Source organism: Mustelus asterias, chromosome 18 (assembly GCF_964213995.1).
Source record: "Mustelus asterias chromosome 18, sMusAst1.hap1.1, whole genome shotgun sequence".
Taxonomy (NCBI): Eukaryota; Metazoa; Chordata; class Chondrichthyes; order Carcharhiniformes; family Triakidae; genus Mustelus; species Mustelus asterias.
Window position 1 is genome coordinate 61,368,703 of NC_135818.1, and position 19,096 is coordinate 61,387,798.

The window sequence follows — 19,096 nt, forward strand, 5'->3', positions numbered from 1 at the left end:
GGTTGCACAAACTATATGGAGTTACGGGCGGCACGGTAGCATGGTGGTTAGCACTGCTGCTTCACAGCTCCAGGGACCTGAGTTCGATTCCCGGCTTGGGACACTGTCTGTGTGGAGTTTGCAAACTCTCCTTGTGTCTGCGTGGGTTTCCTCCGGGTGCTCCGGTTTCCTCCCACAGTCCAAAGATGTGCGGGTTAGGTTGATTGGCCGTGCTTAAAAATAATTGCCCCTTAGAGTCCTGAGATGCGTAGGTTAGAGGGATTAGTGGGTAAATCTGTGGGGATATGGGGGTAGGGCCTGGGTGGGATTGTGGTCGGTGCAGACTTGATGGCCGAATGGCCTCTTTCTGTACTGTAGGGTTTCTATGATTACTTTCTATGGTTACTAACCAACCGAACAATTTTTTATAGGTCAAATAAGAATATGTCAAACATTATTGAACTTCAACCAGGCAAGAAGTACACGTTCAATTGATTATAGTCTGCGATACAATTAGACAGAAATGTTTCTGTAAAAACAAGTCTTGGCACAAATATCTGGTTCATTCCGCTTTCAAATTGTTTTCCCATATTGAAGATATACAAAGATGCATTTGGGCAAAGAGTAATAATGTAGTTAATAAAATTTTGCTCAATTTACATTTCATGCCATAGCCTTGATTCCAAGATTGTTTACTTAAAGTACTTGACCAGCCCAATTCAGCAGTGATAGATTATTGCACTGAAATGTAAAATGATTTTGCAGAGCTTTGAATGTAAATGCAATAACCAAATCCGTAAGGAGGAGGATTGGGAATTTAAAAAAACAGGCAGTTCCTCAACTAAAAGATCTACCCATAAATAATCAATTTGACCATCTATTTCACGGGAAGCTAACTAAACTCACCACAGAAGACAAATCTAAGCTAAACTTAGCTTGACATTAACATGTTAAATTAACACCGCCAGACAATGCATTGCTTACATTTTGGCAAATATCAGAGGTATTCAGGGATGTTGAATTTGCTGCCAATTACTAAGAAGTCTAGGCTTTACGCCAACATCAAGTATGCACTAACAGAAGATCAAGGCACATGGTGACTAAAAGAGATAAACTTCCAAAGATAAACACCAGATATGGTGTGAGGTAGCCAACAATACACTTGTCTCAAGAAATTCCATTTAACTATTGAGTGTACCACTTTCATGCCCGAGATAACTAATTTTAAAGTCATATTCCACAGATTGGAAAAAAAGTCCAAACAAAAGGAAATTCTGAAAGTAAATTTAACTATATTACAGCTAAAGTTTTCAAAATTCAGAAATCCGGGCAATTACTTTGAACACTTTTCTAAATTGCTGACATACCATATTAGTGTGGCAGAATATCTATGGTATTAATAGATATCATTTCTTGTGGAATGTCTGATCTGTTCTCTAATCATGTTCTGTTAAACATTTTTTAGCATGTGTGTGCAATCTTACTTGTCAATTTTACTTTTAAGTTTATCTGGGTTAGTTCCATTTGTAGTTATTGATCTTATTTTCCTTTTCAAGTAGCTTTATCTTTAATTGTTTATCTTTTTCTCATACTCCTTGCCCCTTTAGCTTTCCTGTCTGTTTCACTGTTTTTCCTTCTCCCTGCTGCATTATTTTAAAACCTAATTTGGTACCTGTATCATACAGGATTCACAGCACAAGGACATGGGATTGCAAGGTACAGCATAGCTGTGAAACTATAATTTCCTTGATTGTGAAACACTCTAAATAACTTGAGAGAATATTTGCCTTAAAGGGTTTTTTGGACAGCCTTCCTCAGTATAAGTCCAACAATTTTCATCTTTATACTTTTACAATATATTGAGTCATCTTCATACTGACAGGCAACCAGAAAACTGAAGTTAGAGCCATCAACATTTGCAACTGGGGTATTTTGGAGAGAAGATGATGAATATAGTTGTACTTTATCAACTGGTAGGTGTTTAAAGCCACTTCTACTGTCAGTCGCTTAAGAAGCTGGCCTTTCCAAATGCCCCTCCTTAAGCATAGATGTCATGTTTTAATTTAAAATTGAAGTGCATATTTTCCAAGATAAGCATCCTATTGAGTATACAAAGCAAAATATTGTGAGGGATGGGTATGGTGCTAATGAGATGGATACAATATATGAATATAACCAAATGGACATGTTTCACCTCTACTGAGTACACTGACCAGAGTAACAGGATCATAATTCAACAAACTAGTTAGAAGAGCAACTCAACAAAGAGTGTGGTTTCAGCAACTGTTCAAATTACAACAGATAATATTATTCAACAGTTTACAACCCTCTGTATCCAGGGCAACTGACAATGTTGTATAAACAGAAATGATAGCAATGGAAATATCACCTGTAGTAATCCAAGATAGCATACATGATCATCTCTACCAGACAAATCCCAGTAGTTCCTCCTACTGCTAAATAACAGGAATGCACCAGTAGCAGTTTCCTTTTGTAGGATGATCTAGAAATAGGGGATAATGATTTAAAAATAAGGGGTCACCTATTTAAGACAGGGATGAGAAGAATTTTTTTCTCTCAGAGTAGTGAGTCTTTGGAACTCCCTTCCTCAAAAGGCAAATGAAGCAGAGTCTTTGAATGATTTCATCGCATAGGTAAATAGGTTCATGATAAAGGTGGCAAAAGGTGGTAGGCAGGAGGTTACAGTCAGATCATCCATGATCTTGTTGAATGGTGGAGCAGGCTCGAAAGGACAAGATGCCTACTTTTGCTTCTAACTCATATGTAGTAAGAGCAAGTGCATTGGCATCCAAAAAGGAAAGAACTAAAAAGACCAATTTTGAAGGAGGTGCCAGTCGCATGTAGAGCAGCATATCATCTCCTTAGTATATGCTACAAGATTAAGCCTAAATGTCACTCTTCCACATTCCCTGAAACAAACCTCAAATTTTACAAGATCCTTGCATATTATCGGTAGTCATACTTCAACTGCCTTTGTCAAACACTTGCTCTTAGCCAATTAAAATTGGATGGTATAATTTTCATTCTCTACCTCAGAATTAACAATGGTCTTGCTCCCAAGCCTCTTTTGTCAGGCGCCAGTTCATTGACTGTTATAAGCACGATGGAGATAGAATTGTATTTAAAACAGAGAAGGAAAAGTAGTTTCCAGAGGAAGGATGCATGTCTTTGTTTTGAAAGGGCCGCTTTTGAGATTGCAACAGGTTTAAACACAATTGAGAATATCAATTTGTGATTCAATGCAGTTCCCATTGTGGGCAGCTGTTGACCACTCTAGATGCTTCCAATTTCTGATTGGTGGTGATAGAATCATACAAGGAGAGAATGGGATGATTGGAGTTGTTTTACCAACATTCAAAAGGATCTACTTGCAGTTTTATGCTGACTATTTCAATGTGGGCCATTATTGAAAATTTGTACTTGCTGCTTTATTGCGGGCATCAATAGGTTTACTGTACATATTGATTGTGCATAAACTACATTATAGCATTGGAAGCTGCAAGCAACGTTAGCCTCGCTGCTAACTCTAACACTAAGTCTGGATCAAGAAGTGACCCTCCCACAGCACAATGATTTTGGAGTGGAGTGGCAACTGACTCTTTTCAATAAAAAGTGGACAATAAACATTTAAATTGTAATATATATTTCCATTAGGACTGGAGGAAAATTTTAAAATATGTGGCATTGTAATAAAATGGCATCATCAATTCAAAGATCTTGAGTCTCCAATTAGCATACAGTACTTTGCTGCTGTGGACACATTTATCAAAAACCATCTAGTTTAACTATTGCAAGAAAACAGTCATAGATACAGTACAATTCATTTTTTGACTATTATTTCTCATTTGCAAAGGATGTCCAGTTTCTTTCTACCCCATCTAATTTTAAATCTCTCTGCACCTTTTAATCTGCACCCTTTCTTTCAGGACATTCTTGTCGGATAATATTCTCCCAGGCATCTGCTAATATCACATTTATCAAGAACTGCTTCAACATCCTGTCTTGCCAATTTTTCTTCCATTTAGAACATAAGAAATAGGTGCAGGAATCGACCATTCAGCCCCTTAAGCCTACTTCACAATTAAATAAATGCATGGAGGATCTTTTACCTCAGATACAGCTCACCACACTATCCTCACGTCCTTTGATTTCCTCAGCATTTAATGTATTGACCTTGATCTTGAATATACTCATCAACTGAGCATCCACAGCTATCCATAATCAATAATTCCAAAGCTTCACAAACCTTTACACGAAGAAATTTCTCCATATCTCACTCTAAATAGCTAACACCTTATTCTGAGACAGTGATGTCTGGCTCTAGACTCCCCATGATGTGGAGATGCCGGCTTTGGACTGGGGTAAACACAGTAAGAGTTTTAACAACACCAGGTTAAAGTCCAACAGGTTTATTTGGTAGCAAATGCCATTAGCTTTCGGAGCGCTGCTCCTTCGTCAGATGGAGTGGAAATCTGCTCTCAAACAGGACACAGAGACACAAAATCAAGTTACAGAATACTGATTAGAATGCGAATCTCTACAGCCAACCAGGTCTTAAAGATACAGACAATGTGAGTGGAGGGAGCATTAAGCACAGGTTAAAGAGATGTGTATTGTCTCCAGACAGGACAGCCAGTGAGATTCTGCAAGTCCAGGAGGTGATAGTGTGACATAAACCCAAGATCCCGGTTTAGGCTGTCCTCATGTGTGTGGAACTTGGCTATCAGTTTCTGCTCAGCGACTCTGTGCTGTGTGTTTATGTCACACTATCAGTAACCCCCACAGCTTGCCTCCTGGACTTGCAGAATCTCACTGGCTGTCCTATCTGGAGACAATACACATCTCTTTAACCTGTGCTTAATGCTCCCTCCACTCACATTGTCTGTATCTTTAAGACCTGGTTGGCTGTAGAGATTCGCATTCTAATCAGATTTCTGTAACTTGATTTTGTGTCTCTGTGTCCTGTTTGAGAGCAGATTTCCACTCCATCTAATGAAGGAGCAGCGCTCCGAAAACTAATGGCATTTGCTACCAAATAAACCTGTTGGACTTTAACCTGGTGTTGTTAGAACTCTTACTGTCTAGACTCCCCAGCTAGGGGGAATCATCTACTCTGTCAAGTCCTTCAGAATTGAATGTATTTCAATGTGATAATTTCCCAGAATATATAGCCCGAGTCTACTTAATCCCTCCTCATGGAATAATCACCCAATCCCAAGTGTCAGTTAGTGGTCCTTCGTCTCACTCCCTATAAGGCCAGTATATCCTACCTTAGGTAAGGAGAACAGAACTGTACACAGTACTTCAGGTGTGATCTCACCAATGTTATATAAAAGTGCAGTGAGACTTCTTTACTCTTAAATACCTAGGCTTTGGTTATCTTTTGCACTATCAAGAAACGTATTGGATCAGGTACATACACATTCTGGAACACTAACGGGTGCCCATGTATCAAAAGATTCCAATCGATTCCCCCACCCCTCCCCACCGACTAGTATCAATTCTTATTCAAGTAGCTATATACTACAAACAAAAATGGATCTGGCAATGCGATTAATACCTAGCTTATACTGAAGTGGATTCAAATCTTGGAGGATTAAATGAAGTAGACACCAAAATAAAGGATTGTACATATTACATTGCTCTAATTTAAGGTAGCAGTCCGTACTTTAAAGTTTAAAGGTACAAAAGTAACATTGTTGAGCAAACTTGCTTAAAAATTTTGCACTTTCTAGAATCACAAAAGAGAATTAAAAATTGTCAAAGTCTGCAACTTTTAAACTGTATTTAAAAAAAAGTACTTTCACAGTATAGTCAAGGTTTATCGTAGGGAAACACAGCAGCCAAATTACATAGAGCACAGTTCCATAAAAAGCAACAAGATAAGAAACAGATCATGAATTCCTGTGATGGCAATTGAGGGATAAACATAGACCAGGTCTGCCCTGTTCTTAAAATAGTACTGTAGGATTTTTTTTTATACCTACCCGACACAGCAGACAGGCCCTTGCTTAACACCTCATATAAGTGATAGCACCAACAGTGCAGTAATCCCTCAGTGATGCACTGAAGTATCAGTCTGGATTACATTCTAAAGATTCTGGTTTTGGACTTGAATCCTGGCCTTCTGACTCAGAGACAAGAGAGCTGCTACCCAAACCATGGCATTTACATAGCATTTCCCTCAGCAGCATGGTGGCACAGTGGTTGGCATTGATGCCTCACAGAGCCAGGGACCCTGGTTCAATTTTGGCCTCGGGTCACTGTCTGTGTGGAGTTCGCACATTCTCCCCATGTCTGCGTGGGTTTCCTCCCGGTGCTCCGGTTTCCTCCCGCACTCCAAAGATGTGTGGTTTAGGTTGACTGGCCATGGTAAATTGCCCCTTACTGTCGGGGGACCAGCAGGGTAAATAAGTGGGGTTACGGTGATAGGGCCAGGGTAGGATTGCGATCAGTGCAGGCTCAATGAGCCAAATGGCCTCGTTCTGCAGTGTAAGGATTCTATGATGATTTTTCATACATCAGAAACATACAAGGTAGAAAATAGAAGTTGCAGGAAGTTTTGGAATGTGGGAAAGGTAGAAAAGCAAAGGTTTAGGAAAATAATTCCAGAGTACCTGAAGACTCGACCACTGACTGCAACACAGAAAGTGAGTAACATGCAAGAAATCAAAGTTAGAAGAGTGAAGTGCGTGAGCTAGGGTCCAAAATGAAGAAGGTTATGGTAGTACACTGGAGCAAGGTCCTGGAGGCATTTGGACACCAAGGTGAAGATTTTATACTTAATAGGCAACAGGGACTAGAGTGGAAAAAGTGTGTGGGACTTTGTGCAGGATAGGAAGCAGAATTTTAGATCTGTTGAAGTATCTGTACAGTGGAAATGAGAAGGCTACTGATAAGGTGATAGTAGATAAAACATTTTTATCTGTACTGTGGCCATGAGGTAGGGGCATCCAAAAGAGGGTATTAGAGGTTTGAAGCGAGTATCCCTGGTGATAATCAAAGCCAGGGTTTGAACCTCAGATCAGGTCAGGCATGATGGAACCTGTGGGTTCGGTCTGAAAAAAAAAGTTTGGGATGGGAGATAGGGGTCAGTGCTTACCGGTGCTAACTTTTTATTGGCAGTCAAGCAGGATAACTTTGGTCTTGCCGATTTGAGCTGGAGAAGCTCTTTACTAACTGGGTCAAAGAATCACCTTCATTTGACATACATCCCAACGTAACACGTTTGAATTAAAAGTTTAAATAAAATTATAAAAGATTCAGCCTGTACCTTACTGAGACAAACATCCACGGCTGGTTCTTTTAGCCTGATGGTTGCCTTTCCTTCTTCCACGAATTTGGTGAAAAACTGCTCTATGTTTTCTTTCAGCTGCCGAGAGATTTTCGTGAAAATATTAACTAGATCCTTTCCAAAGTGCACTTGATTGATTTATTCCATAATGTATAACTCACCTTGTATTTACAGCCCGCTTTGTCTTTTAAGGTACAGATCAAAAGATGAACGGTGGCAGAGTTGTTTTTGATGCTTCTTTCGTGGTGTTTCCCCACAGACAGAACAGCTCGGTTTCCTCTCCCTCTGTTCCTCATACCGAAGGTCGGAAGCATCCGATTGATGACTTCCACCTCGCACTGGAGTTTCATAGTATCTGTAATGAGATGGTCACCCATTGAAGACATAATTCTGGACATTCCAAGCACACAGCATTCCCATGGACGGCGAGCACATAAACAAGTTAATAGTATGGATGTACTGTGTGCTTTCCTTCCTGATTGGTTGCTGTCTTGGCTAAAACAGCCACTGATAGGAGCCATAGCCTGTGACACAATGAATAAAGACCCCGTCCTCTTCCCTCCCCTTCCTTCAGCGAGACAAATCGCTAGCACAGGGACAACTACAGTTACAAGGGCAACACCCTGGAAGGGTTAGGGGATTGGAGCTTACTCAATGGTAACTCTTGGTGCTTTAAAATCTGATGTAAATCCGTTTTGGGGCAGTGCCAACTAGGAGAAAGTTCAGTCGCTTCAAGCTCAAACGTGCTCACATTCCAAAAGATGTCGTTCCTACTTTCCAGTATAAAGTATATTCGTGTGATCCGTCTCTTTTGCCGACATGAAGAACTGCATTAAAGTTTCCATTTGTCGCGTCCTCCCGAACTGACAATTTGGCTATTTAAAAATGTACGCAACATCCTGTATTTATCAGAATTGCGCACGTTTATAACGTTTTGTCGTGAACCAAAGCGTCGTCTTAACCACGCTTGAGTAACATATAATTTCCCACGTCCGGTGCAAGAGCTTTCAGTCACTATTTACATCTCGAAACCGCCATGAGAATCAGTCGTCCGTGCACGTAGTGTACTTCCACAAAGGCGGGAACAGCCCAGCTTTGTACCAGGGAACATTACTGGATGGACAAACAACGATATCACTGCACGTTCTGCACGGGTTCGAGTTCAGTATGGGTGGCACACAAAAGAGAAAAGGCTGCATAACAAACACAAGCATAATTCAAATGCCACATATGTCTGACATAAGTATTTCACCAATACCCTTCTTCTACCCCGGTCCAAACCATTCATTAATTCTGATCACGTCTTATTTACTGTGCGATTTTGGTTGTACTATGGTGAAACATCGACAATGCAGTCAAGAGGCAAGGACATTTCATTGTGATGGCCAGAAATGTGTCGCGACCATGTGCTTTTAAAACTTACCACAGCTCGATAGATCATCTATACCTTATTTAAATAAAATGCATCTTCTACGCATCTTAGCAATAACATGAATATTTTGACAAATTTCATTTAAGAAAATGCGTGGACGCAAAAATACATTCAGACTTCGGCAATAAAAGTCTTGAATAGGCTCTATATGGTTCAAGGATCCTCACTCCCCGCACAGTATGGATTTCCTTTCTGTCGCTACTCCAGTTTGTTAATGTGCTTAGTTGCGTGTTAATATATACTTCTGGGAACAAGTTACTGTAGCATTTTCTAAACTGCATTTATTTTCCGGCCTATATACCTTGACAGCTCATTGCAAAATAACATTGTTACAAAAAATGAAACAGGAACCTTTCCCTGAGTTTTTTCGGAAAATTAAAATTTCAGGGAGTGTAAATGCTGCAAAAATGCACTTGGAAAACAAGCACACAGTTAAGAAGCCTGTAGTAAATCCAGTCTTACACATATACTTTAAATAAAACCTCCAATCGTCTTGTCCAGTCAGTTAAGCACATCCAGGAGCAATATAATATCTTGTGACTTTAAGTGGGCTTTTAGAATCCAGTAGTTTCACTGCCATTAGAACCATTTTCTCCTTTTAAACAATGTAGTTAATGTAAAAAAAAGCTAACTTCGCAATGGTATCAACAGTGGCATTATACTTTTGTGTTATCAATTGTTACAAGATGCACTATTCGAATGGGCTGGCCTCCCAGCTTCCACCATCCAACTCGAGGAGCTGAATTTTTAGTTGAGTTTAGGGTAGTCAGAGCAATTTTGGCGAAGATCAAGTGTAGTATGGATAGGATGCTGCGCTTGGTTGAGGTCATTAGGTTACATTTAAGCTTCATTTGAAGCAATTTTTAAAAGCAGCATCCCGGCCTTTTGGTTAAGATGCAAATGAGATCAAGCCTTGGAGGAGGTGAGTCTGCACCTGCTCCAATCAGCTTGGCTCATGTAGATCAGGCCCAAGACAGGAGTGGAGGCCCTGTCTTGTCAGCTTGGATCGGAAATGTCTCAACTTGTTGAGACTCTGAATTGGACTTGATTTGATTGAATTGGAAAAGTATTTTTTAAAAATTTCAACTTTGCCCCCAAACCCGTCACCTCCTCCCATTTTTCCATCTCCTAGATATGTGGTCAGGTAGGGTTTGGGTCTGTTGTTGCCATAGACAGGTGTGAGGCAAGATCAAAAGGGTGTACATGCTGGACAGGTTAGAAGGCCCGCCTCAGTTATCAGGGACATCAGCCAAGGTATCCACACATTCTAATACTCCCTAACTTTCACCCTCCCAAGTCCCTCATGCCCCTCTCCAATAATCTCCATAGCTACTCACCCAACATCCACAATGGACATAGCTCAGGAACCATGTAATAGCAATAGCATAGTCTTTGAAATAGGTGTGAAAAAATTAAACATCTGACAATAGTCATTAGGCAGAATTTTCAGCTGCGCTTGCCCCAAGGTTGGAAAATCCCGTCTGAGGTTAACTGACCTTTGCATGGTTCGTAGAAATCATAGAAACCCTACAGTGCAGAAGGAGGCCATTCGGCCCATCGAGTCTGCACCGACCACAATCCCACCCAGGCCCTACCCCCACACATTTTACCCACTAACCCCTCCAACCTACGCATCCCAGGACTCTAAGGGGCAATTTTTTTAACCTGGCCAATCAACCTAACCCGCACATCTTTGGACTGTGGGAGGAAACCGGAGCACCCGGAGGAAACCCACGCAGACACGAGGATAATGTGCAAACTCCACACAGACATTTTCGTGTCCCGCTTGCTACGATTCCCGTGGCGGACGGGATGGGAAAATTCCACCCATAGAGTTTTACAGCACGCAAAGAAGCCCTTCAGCCCATCATGTCCACACCAGCCATCAAGCACTTATCTATTCTAATTGCATTTTCCAGCACTTGGCCCATATCCTTGCTTTGGCATTTCAAGTGCTCATCTAAATGCTTCTTACATGTTGTTCGGGTTCCCACCACTATCATCCTTTCAGGTAGTGAGTTCCAGATTCCCATCACCCTCTGGGTGAAAAACGTTTTGTTCACATTTCCTATAAACCTCCTGCCCCTCAACTTAAATCTATGCCCCCTGGTTTTTGACTCCTCTGCTAAGGGGAAAATTCCTTCCTATGCAAGTCCCTCAATTTTATACACCTCAATCAGGTCCCCCCTTAGCCTTCTCTGCTAGAAAAACAACCCCAGCCGATTCAGTCTCTCTTGATAGCTGAAACGCCCCAGCCCAGGCAATATCCTGGTGAATCTCCTTTGCACCTTCTCTAGTACAACCAGTATGATGACCAAGACGGCACAGTATTCCAGCTGTGGCTTAACCAGCATTTTATATAGTTCTATCATAACCTCCCTGCTGTCATAGTCAATGACTCGGTTATGAAAAATACCCCGTTGCCTTCTTAACCCGATATCTACCTGTCCTGCTGTCTTCAGAGATATATGGACATGCAGACCAAGGTCCCTCTGATCTGTATTTCCTAGGGTCTGACCATTCATTACATATTCCCTTGCTTCGTTGGTCCTCCCAAAATTCATTACCTCACACTTTTCAGGGTTAAATTCCATATTCCACTGTTCTGCCCATCTAATCAGCCAGTCTATCTTCCTGTAACACAAGGCTTTGCTCCTCACTATTTATCACGCCATCAATTTTTGAGTCATCTGCAAACCTATTATACCTCCTACATTCACATCCAGATCATTTTGATTTGATTTATTATTGTCACATGTATTAACATATAGTGAGAAGTCTTGTTTCTTGCGCGCTATACAGACAAAGTATACCGTTCATAGAGAAGGAAATGAGAGTGCGCAGAATGTAGTGTCACAGTCATAGCTAGGGTGTAGAGAAAGATCAACTTAATGTAAGGCAAGTCCATTCAAAAGTCTGACAGCAGCAGGGAAGAAGCTGTTCTTGAGTCGGTTGGTATGTGACCTCAGACTTTGTATCTTTTTCCTGACAGAAGATGGTGGAAGAGAGAATGTCCGGGGTGCGTGGGGTCCTTAATTATGCTGGCTGCTTTGCCGAGGCATTAGGAAGTGTAGACAGAGTCAATGGATGGGAGGCTGGTTTGCGTGATGGATTGGGCTACATTCACGACATTCTGTAGTTCCTTGCGGTCTTGGATAGAGCAGCAGCCATACCAAGCTGTGATACAACCAAAAAGAATACTTTCTATGGTGCATCTGTAAAAGTTGCTGAGAGTCGTAGCTGATGTGCAAATTTCCTTAATCTTCTGAGAAAGTAGAGGCGTTGGTAGACTTTCTTAACTATAGTGTTGGCATGGGGGGGACCAGGACAGGTTGTTGGTGATCTGGACACCTAAAAATTTGAAGCTTTCGACCCTTTCTACTTCGTCCCCGTTGATGTAGACAGGGGCATGTTCTCCTTTAAGCTTCCTGAAGTCAGTGACAATCTCCTTCATTTTGTTGACATTGAGAGAGAGAGATTATTGTTGCTGCACCAGTTCACCAGATTCTCTTTCTCATTCCTGTACTCTGACTCAGCATTGTTTGAGATCCAATCCACTATGGTGGTGTCGTCAGCAAACTTGAAAATTGAATTGGAGGGGAATTTGGCCACACAGTCATAGGTGTATAAGGCATATAGTAGGGGTCTGAGAACACAGCCTTGTGGGGCACCGTGTTGAGGATGATCGTGGAGGAGGTGTTGTTGTCTATCCTTACTGATTATGGTCTGTGAATTAGGAAGTTCAGGATCCAGTCACAGAGGGAGGTGCTGAGGCCCAGGCCACAGAGTTTGGAGATGAGTTTCGTGGAAATAATGGTGTTGAAGGCTGAGCTGTAGTCAATAAATAGGAGCCTGACATGGGTGTCCTTGTTGTCTAGGTGTTCCAGGGTTGAGTGCAGGGCCAGGGAGATGGCGTCTGCTGTGGCGGTAGGCAAACTGTAGTTGATCCAGATAGTCCGGGAGGCGGAATTGATTCATGCCATGACTAGCCTTCCCGTTAATACTTCCTCCCTCTCAATGTTGTCACGCATCACTCAATCACAATTATTCATTGTGAAAATAATTCCAGACCCACTGAAAAAAGTTAAATGCCCTCAAGTTTGTCATTCAGTTGTAAAAACAAATAAGCATCAATTCAGAAATGAAACAGATAATCCTTTAATAAACTATTAAAACTGTCAATCAAGCTCTATACACCGTGCTCTGCTGAGCAAAGCAGTTTTTAAAAGATTTTGAAACTGCTCACTGGTGTTTCCCCACAAAATAATTAAACAGTCTCTTTAATCTGCTTCTTTAAAGATCCTATTGATATGTAATATGGTCTTCAAAGTCTAGGTAATTCAAGACACATGAAACATTTTTTTTTTGGTATTCTTTCATGGGAAATGGGTGTTGCTGCCTAGACCACATTTATTGCTCATCCTTAATTGCCCTTGAGAAGGTGATGGTAAGCTGCCTTCTTGAACTGCTGTAGGTTTGGGTGCACCCACAGTGCTGTTAGGAAGGGAGTTCCAACAATAGTAAAAGAATACTGACATAGTTCCAAATCAGGTTGGTATGTGGCCTGGAGGGGAACTTGCATTCGGTAGTGATCTCATGCACCTGTTGCCCTTGCCCTAAGTGGAAGGGATCATGCGTTTGGAAGGTGCTGTCGAAGGAGCCTTGGTGAGCTGCTGCACTGTATTTTGTAGACGATACACTGCTGCCGTTGTATGTCATCAGTGGAGAGAGTGAATGTTAAAGGCGGTGATTGGGGTGCAATTCAAGTGGGCTGCTTTGTCCTGCATGATATTGAAATTCTTGAGTGTTGTTGGAGCTGCATTCATCCAGGCAAATGGAGAGTATACCATCTTATTTCTGACTTACAAACATATGAATTAGGAGGAATCGGCGACTTGGCCCCTTGTGCCTGCTCTGATATTCAAGTAGATCATGGCCACACATTACTGTCTACCCCAAATAACCTTTCACCCCACTTGTTAATCAAGAATCTATTTAGCTCCACTTTAAAAAAATCCAAAGATTCTGCTTCCACCACCTTTTGAGAAAGAGAGTTCGAGACTCTCAGCCCTCAAAGAGGAAAAATTTCTCCTCATCGCATCTCCGTCTTAAAGGAGTGACCCCTTAGTTAAAGATTTTCCGACAAGAGGAAACATCCTCTCCACATCCATCCTGTCAAGGCCCCTCAGGATCTTAAAGATTTCTATCAAATCACCTCTTCTAAACTTCAGTCGAACCTTTCCTCATAAGACAACCCAACCATTCATGGTATTAGTCTAGTAAACCCACTCTAACTGTTTCCAATGCATTTACTTGTGACTTATAATTAGTGGACAGGCTTACTCGTCAAAGTACTTTCATATGTTCTTGTAGCCACAATGTTTATATGGCTGATCCAGTTCTCTTTCTGGTCAATGGTAAGCCCCAGAAGTTGATAGTGGAGGTTTCATCAATGGTAATATTCTTGATTGTCAAGTGGAGATGGTTAGATTCACTCTTACTGGAGATAGTCATTGCCTGGCACTGATGTGCTTGTCACTTTTCGGCCCAAGGCTGAATGTTGTCCAGTTTTTCTTGCATATTGTCACAGACTGCTTCAGTACCTGAGGAGTTACGAATGGTGCTGAGTGTTGTGCAGTCATCAACCTTATAATGGAAGGAATGTCATTGATGAAGCAGCTGAAGATGGTTGGACCTATGACATTACCCTGAGGGACTCCTGCAGTGATGTCCTAGGACTGAGATGATTGACCTCCAACAAAAACCATTTTCCCTTGTGCTAGGAATGACTCCATCCAGTAGAGATTTTTCTTCCTCGATTCCCATTGACTTCAGTTTTGCTATGGTTCCATGATGCTAGTCGGTCACGTGCTGCCTTGATGTCAAGGGCAGTCACTCTCATCCCCTTCTTGAGTTCAGCTCATTTGTCCATGTTTGGATCAAGGCTGAGATCAGCAGCTGAGTGGCCCTGGCGGAACCCAAACTAAGCATCAGCGAACAGGCTGTTGCTGATTAAATGCAGCTTGATAGCACTGTTGAAAACACTTCCATCACTTTGCTGATAAAATTAGAAATACAGTGAATGATTTAAGAAGCTCAATAATATTTTAAAACAAAATATCAATACCATATGACAGACAGTATTGCAAAGATTCTAGTTATAGCCACCAGAAAAAAGCAGTTCATATTTAGTTTTAGAAAGAGTACAAGGATTCTCATAAGCTTAGAAAAACATCTGTTTCTCAAACCATAGTGTGATTATATGCCTCTTTTTTGACATCATCCACTGAAATATTAAGCTCTTTCTTCTTTGGCAATGCTATTGAAGGTAGGAAAACTCTTAGAATAAGAAGTCTGTGTATTTTACCTCTGGTAGGGGGATCCTTATCAATAACAATTTGCATTTATGTAGCACATTTAACAGAGTAAAACGTCCCAAAGAATTTCAGAGGACATTGAGCAAATTCAAGTGCTGAATTCACTTTCAAGAGAGCAATTCCGTCAAAATTTCAGCCAGGGGTATACTATCTAGAGCACCAAATTTGATGATGATGACTCCAATCAAAGTTTTTTAATTTCCAGTTTTTTAATTCCAAATTAAAATTTGCAAAAGTTTTAGAATTAAATTTATTACGTTCTTAATTATAATTTGAGTGTTGTGTTGGGTAACTGACAAGAAAAAAAACTTTCTAAAGATTGTACCCATTTATGAGCAAATTCAACATCTACAATATTCAGAACATATTCAAAAATACACTTTAGAGATTCAAATGAACGTATACTTCAGAAGAAAACTTAGTAGTTTTTCCATGGAGTCTCCCCTCTAGGGTGCATTTCCAGTGTACCTGTCAATCCAGGACATTACCTCAGTGTTCGTTGTTCAAATGTAAGCTAAGACAATGAATATCAACAAATAATTTCATAGGCAAGGGTATCGTAGTCAAACTCAAACCAGTCATCACCAAATATTCACACGAAAGGCTTACAGATAGGTTGCAGCAAGCAATCAGAGTTAGGGAGGAGGGAGAGGTAATTTGAAGGTTCCTATTGCTGCTCTGCTAACATCACCTAATTCAAAGACAAATAGCCTTCTTGAGCTACTGACCAATAAATTCAGTGAAGCACAACCCCATTGAGGTAATTCTTTTCCATACAAAAGTTTGTAATAGAGCATCTCCTAATCTAAAATGAAACATTTGGAATAACCTATTTCTTTATTTCCAAACACTGACACCTGGTTGAAACAGCTCCCCAAATGGGCAATGGAGGTGGTGAAAGGAGGAGATGCTGTAATGTTGTTCAAACATTCCTACCAAAATTACAATTTATTCATTAAAATTAATTTGTTGGGATTGCAAAATGTTCACTAAGATATTGCAGTGAATAGTACAAAGTTATTAATAGTACTTGGTTCTTTGAAGTTTGTCTGACAAGCCTTTTTCTTTTTATTTGCATGGTTAGATTAATGGAAGTACAATCTATTTGGAACTTCCTGAAATTTCCATTTGAAATACAGAGATTCTAAGTCGCTCACTTTGGTCTGGCAAGCTCATTTCAGAACTCCACCGCCACCCACAATAGAAAATAAATCCAATGTACGCCGCTCTAAAATTGGTCAAGTCTACCCCATCATATATTTTAAACTTTATTTATTAGTGTGATTAGTAGGCTTACATTAACACTGCAATTAAGTTACTGTGAAAATCCCCTAGTTGCTGCACTCCGGCGCCTGTCTGGGTACACTGAGGGAGAATTTAGCATGGCCAATGCATCTAACCAGCACGTCTTTTGGACTGTGGGAGGAAACCCAGTAAGGAGTCTAACAACACCAGGTTAAAGTCCAACAGATTTATTTGGTAGCAAACGCCACTAGCTTTTGGAGTGCTGCTCCTTCGTCAGGTGAGTGGAAGATCTGCTCATAAACAGCAAACAGGGCATATAAAGACACAAACTCAATTTACAGAATAATGAATCGAATGCGAGTCTTTACAGCTAATCAAGTCTTAAAAGCTACAGTGTGAGTGGAGAGAGCATTAGAGGAAGGAAACCCACACAGACACGGGGAGAACGTGCAGACTCCGCACTGACCCAAGTCAGGAGCTGAACCCGGGGACCCTGGCGCTGGGAGGCAGATATGCTAACCACTGTGCTGCCCATGTATTCCAACAACATCAGAAGTATTGCCATCGAGTAACATATATACACAAGTTGTTTGGCAGTGGGAAGCAGAAGTGTCTGGGTGGTGGAATCGTTTTACTTGTGGAAAATCCTCCGTGTTGAAATTAGTCAGTTTTCAAAAGGAACACAAATCCTGCCTTTTCATCATTGCCACTTCACAAAGTCTGAGAGAAAACATCCGATTAAATAAGAGGGCAAGTCATCTCAAAACACAACCTGAGAAGCAGACAAGCCTGGAAGTAAGTCGTCAGGAAACAAACTTGTGGGGAAAGCTGTATTCGCTGCAAAGAAGGCAATGCGGAATGTAAAAAAGTTCATTGGGACAAGACTTTCTCACCAGTTGCAGGCCGCTTGGTTAGAGATGAAGCACTGACTGACTGACACCAGTTGACAAATGGCGGTTTAAAAGCGCGGCTGCAGCCGGACCGCCACCTCCGCGGGGCATTGGGGAGGGGGTTTGTATGTGCTCAGCCGCCCCACCCTGTGAGGAGAGGCCGACTGAGAGGCGCTGCTTTCCCCTCTGCTCCCCTCTCCCCCGGAAGGAACAGGATCTCGCGGCGAAGCCACCGAGAAACGCAAGCCGCGTTTGGAAAACCCGCGCGCCCGCCACACCTCAACACGGCGCCCGCCCGGATCCAATGGCGACGGTGGCAGGCAGTACCCGCTGGAGCCGCGGGCGGCGCTGCAGAGCCACCGGAGCTCAAAACAACTCCTCATAGCGGTGCTTGATTCATAACATAGAACACAACTACTTTATAATATGATCATGGGACATCCAGAAAGTATAAAACAATGCTTGTTTAAACCATGTTTAAATGTTTCTTTGATTGTCCTTGAATCTTCCCACCACACTTGCCATCCTCTCTCGCCGCCGCACCCTTTGGGAACCACTGCCTTAAGGCCTACCCCAGTCCAACGCTGGCAACTCCACATCATGGCCAAAATGCTGTGTGATTTCAAGAAAAAATTAGATATAGCTCTTGGGGCTAAAGGGATCAAGGGATTATGGGGGGAAGGCAGGATTAGGATATTGAATTTGATGATTAGCCATGATCAAAATGAATGGCGGAGCAGGACCGAATGACCTACTCCTGCTTTTCTATGATTCTCCCACACTCCAAAGAAGTGCAGGTCAGGTTGAATGGCCATGCTAAATTACCCCTTAGTGTCAGGGAGGTTGGCAGGGTAAGTACATGGGGATAGGGCCTGGATGGGATTGTTGTCAGTGTAAGCTGAATGTCCTCCTTCTGCATTGATTCTATGAATTGAGAGCAGATAGAATTAAAGTTTCAGCTGGAAGTCAGCCGGGTTCACATACCCGCAACTCTAACACCATCTTACTTTCTCCAGAGATGTCTTTTCTTTATTACCCATTGGGGTTACCAGGTTTTCAAAAGTCAGAATAGGGAGGGAGCCTGTTGCAAAGCCTTGAGGAGGCAGGCATCAGGGTTGGGCAACCACTGGCAGGAGCCTGGAGGAGGGGTAGTCTGGAATGTATCCAGCCTGAGTTGGCAACCCTATTAAGACCCTGTAGAGGGAGCTAGTTATTGACTTCCTGTATAAAACCCACAGGATTGTGTGGCTTCCAGAAATGGGTTTGACACTCATAACAGTTCATTCCTCTATTTGTTTTAGAGAGCTCTGATGAAGGGGAATCCTGACTCTCAACATTGGGTCTATTCTCTCTCCACAGATGCTGTCAGACCTGCTGAGAATTTCCAGCATTTTTGGTTTTTGTGTCAGTATTGTGTACAGTATTTTGCCATTATCATTCCTCCTAATATGGGCATGGCATCTTGGAAAGGTAGAATAATTAGGCTGCAAACCCATATGGAATGATACTAGTGCTGTAAATGCACAAAGAAAATCTTGACCATTGTCACTTCCTGATTCTTTAAAAGGAGCTTTATGAAAATGTTGAACAGAAAATTTAGAAATGTCATGCATTTAATTACCTTTCCTGTCTCTGGTCTTTTTAAAACTCATTTAATTGTCCCTATTTTGTCCTCTCACCTTCTTCTGGTTCCCCCCAGCTTGTGTTATTTACTGACAGGAAAATAATAAGTTGAACACCTCTAGCGGTAAGACCTACAGGGCTGCAGACTAAATGTTGGAAAGTGGGTGATGGCATGTACAAGATGTTCGTAATTTATTTTAGTAAAGGTAACCCAGGATAGCAGTAGCATAGCATG

At 41.6% G+C, this 19,096-nt stretch overlaps 1 protein-coding gene across 3 annotated transcripts in view; it reads right to left on the reverse strand.

The window, feature by feature from the left end:
• The window catches only part of lrr1 (leucine rich repeat protein 1), a 28,453-nt gene extending 10,919 nt beyond the window's left edge, over positions 1-17,534 (reverse strand). The window contains exons 1-3 of one of the 3 annotated variants that reach the window (XM_078234152.1): positions 17,242-17,534; positions 7,456-7,649; positions 7,274-7,372 (exon numbers count right to left, since the gene is read on the reverse strand). In XM_078234152.1, coding sequence (XP_078090278.1) covers positions 7,274-7,372; positions 7,456-7,644 — 288 coding nt within the window. In that variant the 5' untranslated portion in view covers positions 7,645-7,649; positions 17,242-17,534. Of the gene's footprint in view, positions 1-7,273; positions 7,373-7,455; positions 7,921-8,045; positions 8,196-17,241 lie in introns of those variants that run through there. The other 2 variants (XM_078234151.1, XM_078234150.1) reach the window with 2 other exon arrangements.
• Between the last annotated feature and the right edge of the window lie 1,562 nt (positions 17,535-19,096).